General features: G+C 37.5%; 1 protein-coding gene across 1 annotated transcript in view; it reads right to left on the bottom strand.

Annotated features, from left to right (window-relative positions):
- Window positions 1-9,012, bottom strand: part of TSGA10 (testis specific, 10) — a 167,118-nt gene that overhangs the window by 39,882 nt on the left and 118,224 nt on the right. The window contains exons 9-10 of the mRNA XM_006870776.1: window positions 5,692-5,802; window positions 1,873-2,058 (exon numbers count right to left, since the gene is read on the bottom strand). Of these exons, the coding sequence (XP_006870838.1) occupies window positions 1,873-2,058; window positions 5,692-5,802 (297 nt within the window). The remainder of the gene's footprint in view (window positions 1-1,872; window positions 2,059-5,691; window positions 5,803-9,012) is intronic.

Genomic DNA, 9,012 nt, shown 5'->3' with positions numbered 1-9,012 from the left:
GGTCCCCACTGAATAGCTGTCATCTTGTCTAGATGGGTCTGGTGAAAAGAGATGAGGATCAGATTCATAAGATTCAATAGTGAATAATTGATATCATGACTAATCGCGACTGTCACAATTGTAAAGGTTGAAGTTTTGTAACAAAAACAGGGGAGTGGTTAATCTTACAGTCCAGAAACAAGAGGATTCTAGGACCAACAAGAGAGGAGCACACAAGCAGAATGCAGGACCTTATCCAGAGAAGCAGCAGCGCCAGCGATGGAGGCAGAGATAGGGGCATGGAGACAAAGAGCGGCTGAGGACTCTAGATTCATGGACTAAGAAGAGAAGGACTAAGAGCAGGTGGCCAGGAGCAGACTTGCAGAATGTGTCCTTTGGAGATGTAAATTATTATATGTGCCTGAGTGCTTTTTTTGTTTGTGTGTTTTTTAAAAACCTAAGTGGATAGAGAGAAATACTGTTAACTGATGGTACATGGAGGGGATTATAATCAATGTAATGAAACAAGGTATATGATTTGTTATATATAAACCTGATGATATGCCCTGTAAACTTTCACTCAATCCATAATAAAAACATTAAATAAAAAAAAAATAAAAAATACCAACTGAGAGGGAAGGAGTCTCTACATCAGGGATCAATTCTTTCCCCTTGTATACAGGGTTGATAGGGATGGACAACTTAAGGCATTGGCTACCTAAAATGGGGGTAGGTGGGGTAGTTATAAAGATACGATATGACTGGCTTACATGTTTTCAAGAGGGAGTTTAATTTCAGAGGGTGTGGGGTAAGGCAGAATCCCCACTGAATAGTATTCATCTTGTCTAGACAGGTCTGGTAAAAAGAGATGGGGATACAATTATTATGATTCAATAGCGAGTAATTATCATGACTGTCACACTATAAAGGTACAAGTTTTGTAACAAAAACTGGGGAGTAGTTAATCTTACAGTCCTGGAACAGGGGACCCTAGGATCATCAAGGGAGGAATGTGGGACCCTATCCAGAGAAGCAGCAACACCAGAGATGGAGATAGAAATGGGGAGATAGAGAGAGGGCGCAGCTAAGGAGTCTTGACTCATGGAAAGGGAAAGGCTGTGTGCTGGTGGCCAGGTGCTGGTGGTCAGGAGACAGGCTTGCAGAATGTGTTCGTTGGTTGTTTAAATTACTATACATTCCTGAGTGTTTTGTGTACATCACACACACACACACAAAAAAAAAGGGAATGGAAGCAAATACTGTTGAATGATTGTAATCATTACAATGAAACAATCAATGTAAAACCGATGTTCTCCCATGTAAACTAACACTCATTTCACACTAAAAACTAAAAAAACAAAAAAACCTTGTAAATAAACATAGCTGTTAAAATATGTGAAGTAGTATGACATATACTGATAAAACTCAAAATGAGGCTATCTAGCACAAAAGTTGCAAACAGGTACCAATGGTATGTTACCACTTCAATAAGTGCTCACAGCACACAAACAACATAGGTCACTAATAGATGGTGTTGGTGGTGGTGGTAAATGCTGTCAAGTCGGTTCTGACTCATAGCAGTCCTGTTCTGATCCTACAGCACCACACCAGATATGTAGAAAAAGTATAAACATATGCAAATGAGTCCTATGTACCAACTATTAAGGGCGAAAGAATAAAAAGGATGTGGTTATACCTATAATTTTTTCTTTCCTCAAATCAAGAAATATTTGAAGCAAATATGGCAAACTATTAGGATCATTAAACTTGGGAGGTGGGCATATGCATGTGTGTATCACTTTTTTCGTATATTTGAGATATTTTCTAATTTTAAAAAAATGACCAAGATTACTCTTACAGCGGGATAGATAACAGATTAAAGGAGACACTTACTTGCTCAACCTCTCTATTGAGAGAATCTACTTTTTCTTTTAACCTGTTACCCTCTGCCTCTGCAGTGATCAGTTCCAGTTTGAGGGTATTATTATCTGCCTCCACTTGGCGGGCCTTATTTTCCCAGTTTTCAGCATCTTCGTTGGCTTTTCGAAGTTGTTCCATCATTTGCCGGTTCTCAGATTCCTAAAAAGCAAATCTTAGATATTACTTTAAAAGTTTTAAAGTGTGCAACATGTGATACAAATTAGACATTATTTTCCAGGTAATTTTGGAATTTACTTGCCATTAGGGACATTTGTGACATGACCTTGAGGAAACCTACCTATATTCTTAATTTTAAAAGCTCGTCATTCAGTAATTAGCCAAGGAGAGTGGGATCAGGGATCTGTCCTGGCTCAGGTCATACTCATAGCCTCAAATAAAGTGAATTACTCTTAGCTTCAGCCATGGATCAAACTGTTCTTATATTTGCTTTTGTTGAAACAGCTTCAAAGTCATAAAACACTATTCATATATATAAATATATTCATGCATATATTGGGCATTGAATAAAGAGCCAGATCTTTTTTAACCTTAAAGTTCTGTCGAGCAGACTGAGTGAAGCAGGACCTTATTTCTAGTAGGAAAAACTTCAGCTCTACAAATAAACATGTTGTTGTTAAGTGCCATTGAGTTGGTTCCAACTCATAGCAACCCTGTATAGAGATTCCAAGGAGTGACTGATGAGCCTGAACCACTGACCTTGCAGTCCAGTGCATTAACCCAGAGCATGACACCAGGACTCCACAAATAAATATACTACAAATGAATATACCACACTGAATAATTACTATTACTATAAGACTTTAAAACACATTTTAGTAATATGGTATGGCCAACTCATTGTGAAAACTCAACTGCAATTTCAATAATTAATTTAAAAGGTTCTAGATCTTAATTTTTGCCTTACCTGTTAATAAGTTGCATTTTCTTAACAGAAAACCAGGTAATTAAATGACCAAACTGCAGTAAATAATACCTCACCCTATAGGCCTTTCATATCAGATTTAAGTTCTCACAATATGATTACTTAATCTCAACAAAATGGTTCAAATTCAGGAAATATTGCCACCTTGTGGTCTGGCTGTACCTTGACTAATGTGCCAGACTTTGCCAAGTTAACCAGTTAGCACACTGGCCTTCAGACAGTGAAAATGAGCAAGTGGGAATATGATGCATACTAAAAACAATAGTTCTATACAGAGTACATTCTTGGCTTTGTACATAGTACAGTATACATAAATTGAATTTTATCCACATCAATCTCTGCACTTTTTAAATATTTAACTCTCTGTAGTACTTATTCTCTATTTCATGCACTTAAAGCTGATGCAGTATGGTGTGTATGTACTGTCTTCCCAATGTAACACTTTGGATTCCTTGAAGATAGGAACCTTTATTTTTTTCCATATAAAACTTGGATTTTTTTGCTAGGTCATCACGTAAAGACTACTATGAAGCATCTCTCCTACCCTCTACCCCTACAGGGCAAAATGTGGGGCCAGATATGGGCAAAATTACTAAGAAAGTAAAACTTCTTTGGCATTCTCCCATCTCCTCTTGCAGGACCTCTTTCTCTCTTCATTATACTGCCCCTCATCCCACAGTTCCCTTTGGCAACACAGAGGGCTCACTGCAACTCCCCCAGGCAAAGCTCCTCACTGCTGCAGCCGAAAGCCTTTGCAGTTCTTGCCTGAATTATGAATTACTGCCTCTGTCACTTTGTTCTCTCTCCTGATTTTGTTATCCTTCTGATAATTCTTCCCAGCACCTCCAAAATGACGTTCTCAAAGGTAAATCTTAAATAACTTCCTTGCTAAGTCCTACTAAAACTTCCAGAAAAGATTTCAAAGAAGGTCCTCAGTACCTCTTCATCATTAGCCACCTATATACCCCACTCCAAATATAGGACTTGCTTCTTCTCTTACACCTTTACTGATGTTATTCCCACTGTCTGGGGTACCATTCTGTTTCCTCTGAGTTTCTCAGTAATGTCACCCCAGCTACCACAATGACTACTGAATGAATGATGTACTCTATTTGACTGTCTCTCCAAACCAAAACAGACTCGGGGTTCATCCTCTCAAGAGGAGGAGGAAGGCTGAACATATTTAGTTATGTTGTGAAAATCAATCTCAGGAATGAACTCATAACAGGATGCTAAATGCTGAGAGAAACTTAACGTGCAATCTAAAAGCCCTATTCCCTAATGTAGAAATTCAGGTACTATGACAGACTAGGGGAAAAAAGGAAGTGATTAAAACTTGCTGGAAGCTTACTATACTAAATGTTGTTCCCAATAGTTATTTATATTCTGCCCTGTCCCAAAACAGATTTAGATGGTTCACAGTGCTAGGTGTTTTGAATATTTTCTCATTTCCTTGGACATTCTTCCATATTATAGTTAAGAAAATGAGACTTGGAAAGGTTGAATCACCTACATCAGTCAAAATGAGAGGAGGAGCCAGATCTTTTTGGCAACAAACCCTCTATCTATTCATGACACTACATTGCTGGCACCTTAAAATCAAGAAGGGTAGGAAACCACTGTTTTGCTTATATAAGGCTTCTACTTTATTGCCTGATGGTACACAGTATAACAGACAGACAGACGAGTAGTGTATTTGTACACTGTAAATAAATGCTCAATTTATGCTTTTGTGGATTGATATTAAATGGCATGTTAAATAAAATAAGGAAAACTGGGGAATTTTTTCCTATTAATGGTTTAAGTAGTACGTAGGTAACAAGATACCTACTATAATAATCACTCCAGTTACACTATTTTAGATAATATTTTACTTTACAGACATAGCTAACATCCTTGGCTAGGCTGTCTGTTTATTCCAGGGTTGCCACATTTGCATCCCCATTTGAAATCATTTGATGCCACACACATGGCCTGATCAAATAAATGCTAACAAAGAAGTGCAAAGGAGAGTCATCTACACTCTGGTTCTAAGAAACAGATGGCCCTACAACAGGGTCCTGGTGTGGCGCCATGGGTCAATGCGCTGAACTGCAAGGTCAGCAGTTTAAGCTCATCATCCACTCCTTGGAAACCCTATGCAGGGTTGCTGTGAGTCAGAACCGACTCAACAGCACTTAAAAACAACAACAACAGGGTAATCAGTTCCAATCTGCTACACAATTAAATAAGGAATTCTGGTAGTGTAATGGATTACGAGTTGGGCTGCTAACCCACAAAGTCTGCAGTTCAAATCTACCAGTCACTCTGCAGGAGAAAGATGAGGCTTTCTGCTCCTGTAAAGATTTCCAGCCTCAGAAACCCTATACGGGCTCACTATGAGTCAGAAGAGATTCCACGGCAAAATTAAGTGGAGCCTCTTTTGTCATGGGTCTATAACTGAAAATTCCACCATTTTCAAATATGAGAGAGCCCAAGATGATTTGGTCCCTTTGCCTTTCATCTAGTTAGGAGGATTCTGCTAGCCTAGAGTGGTTGAGCAGTAACTACATGAGTTACCTTTGTGGACAATGTAATGTTCTAAATATATCACTGCCAATGTGATTATCTTCTCTGATTCACCTGATCCAATGAGTGTAACTGATTACCAACTTAGCACTAGTTAAATTTAACTTTTAGGTAAACACCATTGTTGTTGTTGTTAAGTGCCGTCAAGTCGGTTCCGACTCATAGCGACCCTGTACAGGGTTTCCGAGGGTGTAAATCTTTACGGGAGTAGAAAGTCTCATCTTTCTCCCGCGGAGCGGCTGCACCATAAGCATGAACAAAAAGAAAAAATATATACATACTTCAGACTTCAATATATTCTTCAGCTTGTTAACCTCCAAATTAGTATCTTGTACCTTCTGTTTTATGTCATTTAGTTCATTATGAGTATCATTCAATTTCTTGGACAATACCTATGAGAAAAAGATACATAGATTTTACCACAAAAAATAAATTTCTCTATGTCAAAAACATCATAATTTATTGACAACATATATATAATTAGTATTATATATTCATATTTAATACATAAAACCAGTATAACTAATAAAACTCAGTATTTCAAAATTTCTTGTGAAAACAGAAAATACAAGAGTACAAACATTCAATGGGCAAAGGACAAAAACAAAAGAACAAGTGGATAATGACTGACAAAAGAGACGTGATTAATAACTAATGAAATGCTCATTTAAACAATAAGATGCTTGTTTTCCTATCAAATTAGCAGAGATTAAAACTATTCAGTTATGGCAAAGAATGGACATTTTTATATATTGTTAGAAGATATATAAATTTGCAAAAAAACACGAATTCCTGGTCAGATACGTCATAAAAACAGGAAAAACAAAAACGTTACTGTTCAAGTTTGGAGATGATTAAATGTTCATTCAAAACATTTTTGTGTTTTTTTTTTTTTTTTTAATGAAAAATATATCTCATAAGCTTTTATTCAATTTGAAAAGAAAAACAGTACAGTTTGGAGTCCTCGTGTGGTGTTGTAGAAAACAGCACTGGACGACCACAAGGTCTGTTTGAACTGTAAGGTCGGTGGATGAAACCTGCCAACTGTTTATACAGGGTTGCTAATGAGTCAGAACCTACTCGACAGCACTTAGAAACAACAACAGTAAAATTTAATCTTAAACACTCATAAGACATTATGGTAGTGACAAATTTTTAATATTCACTTAAGTGAATGATGCAGTAAATACCTGTGTATCTCTTGTTGCTGTTGTTAAATGTTGTCGAGTTGGTTCTAGGTCATAATGACCCTCTATAGGGTTTCTGGGGCTGGATATCTTCACAAAAGGAGAAAACCTCATCTTTCTCCTAAGGAGCAGCTTGGAGGATTCAACTGCTGACCTTGCATTTAGCAGGTTAGCAGCTCAACTGGAAACCCACTATGCCACCAGGGCTCCAACAGTGATCTACATACTGGTAAAACTACATAGTGAAACATTATCTATGAGAAATGCTCAGAATAATTTAAGACAATAAAAAATGCTAATCAATATTAAGTGAAAAACTCAATATAAAACACTAAATTATATACCTCAAAATCCCAATTTCTTAAAAACTGGGATCAAGGATGAAATTTCTTAAGGTTTCTATATTTCAAATCTTCTACAATATAGGTTCTTAACCTGTGGTCTACAAATTGGATCTCTTTTATATTTTTGGAAAAGAGACCCAATGATTCAAACAAAGTGTCTATTTATAAATACTTGTGTGTGTGTGTGTGTGTTGTTGTTGTTGTTGTTGTTGTGGATCCAACGCATAGTGACACTGTATAGTGTTTCTAAGACTGTAAATATTTAAAGGGGGCAGAAAGCTTCCTCTTTCTCCCCTGGAGAGACTGGTAGATTCCAACTACTGACCTTGGGGTTAGCAGTTCCAGCTCATAACCCAAGACACTACCAGGACTCCATATGTATGTATGTATGAACATGTTTTTATTTATATTTATGTATATGTCCTAGTGTAGCACTGTGGATTAATGCACCAGACTGCAAAGCCATTTGAACAGCAAGGTCGGCAGTTCAAGCTCACCAGCTGCTCCTCGGAAACCCTATACAGGGTCACTATGGCTCGGAACTGATTCGATGGCACTTAACAACAGCAACCACATATATATCATATATATTGTTTTTGCTGTTACATGCTGACAAGTTGGTTCTGACTCATAGAGGCCCTCTATAGGGCTTCCATTGAGCAAATAGTGGGTTAGAAGCCCATTGTTGATCCTACAGTGCCACACCAGTACACATACATGTGTAAATATACTGTAAGTATGTATATCCTGGTATGGCACTTTAGGTTTATGTGTTGGACTGTAAGGTCAGTGATTTAAACTCACTAGCGGCTCCTCAGAAACACTATACAGAGTCGCTATGAGTTGGAACCAGCTCAACAGCACTTAACAACAACAACATGTATATATATATGTGTGTGTGTGTGTGTGTGTGTATATATATATATAAGCTTTTTTAAAAATTGTTACCAATGATGAGACAGATTCATCATTATGAACCTGCGAGCAAACAGCAGAGTATGGAATGGAAACATCTTCAGTTTCCAGCCAAGAAAAAGTTCAAAAGTCAACTATCAGCTGGAAAATTGATGCTTACAGTTTTTTGGGATTCTCAAGGGCCAGTACTGAAACACTATCAGGAAGAAGGTTTAACAATCAACAGTGCTTATTACAGTGAGATGCTCACTGAAGAGCTGAAGCCTAAACTTTGGATCAAATGCAGAGGACTGCTATCTAACAGTGTTGTGATCTTGCATGACAATGCACATCCACACACCTCCGACCACACTTTGACACGCTACAAAAACTTCATTTTTAGGTATTAAAGCATCCTCCCTATAGTCCTGATCTTGCTCCATCGGACTTTCCACCTGTTTGGTCCCCTGAAAGCAGTCCTTAGAGGATGAAGGAAGATTCATCCCTGATGAAGAAGTAAAGATAGTACATTTGTGGCCCTCAGCTCAGCCTGAAACATTTTTTAATAAGGGACTATCAAAGTTTGTTGACAGATGGAAAGGGTGTATTGAAAGGCAAAGGGATTACGTCAAAAGTGATGTTATTTGTCTTTTCTAAAAGTTCATTAAAATAAATTCCACAGCCAGAGTGCAGACAATATTTGAGTTACCTAAGAGAGAGAGTGTGTGAGAGAGTGAGTTATATACTCTATTTGAGACAGAGAGAGTATGTGTGTTTATATATATATATATATATATATATATATACATACATACTCTATTTGAGTCATAGACCCAGAAGTAGAAAAGACATCCAATCTATAGATCAAAGGTTAAAGAACCTATATGTAAAAAATATTAAATATAAAACTTTAAGAAACTTCACCCTTTATATATATGGCAGTGGTGGTGGTAGTGTGCTTCTGAGTTGGTTCCAACCCTGCATAGGGTTTCCAAGGCTGTAAATCTTTATGGGAGGAGAAGGCCTCATCTTTCTCCTGCTTTATATGACTCAATTCCAACTCACTGCAACCCTGTATAGGGTTTCCAAAGAGCAGCTAATGTGTTTGAACTATTGGCTTTGTGGTTTGCAGATCAGTGCTTATCCTATAGCGCCACACCAGGAGTCCTATATATCA

This window comes from Chrysochloris asiatica, unplaced genomic scaffold, assembly GCF_000296735.1.
Source record: "Chrysochloris asiatica unplaced genomic scaffold, ChrAsi1.0 scaffold00150, whole genome shotgun sequence".
NCBI lineage: Eukaryota > Metazoa > Chordata > Mammalia > Afrosoricida > Chrysochloridae > Chrysochloris > Chrysochloris asiatica.
Note: the sequence above shows the minus strand (reverse complement) of the source record. Positions and strands in the feature narration are given on the sequence as shown.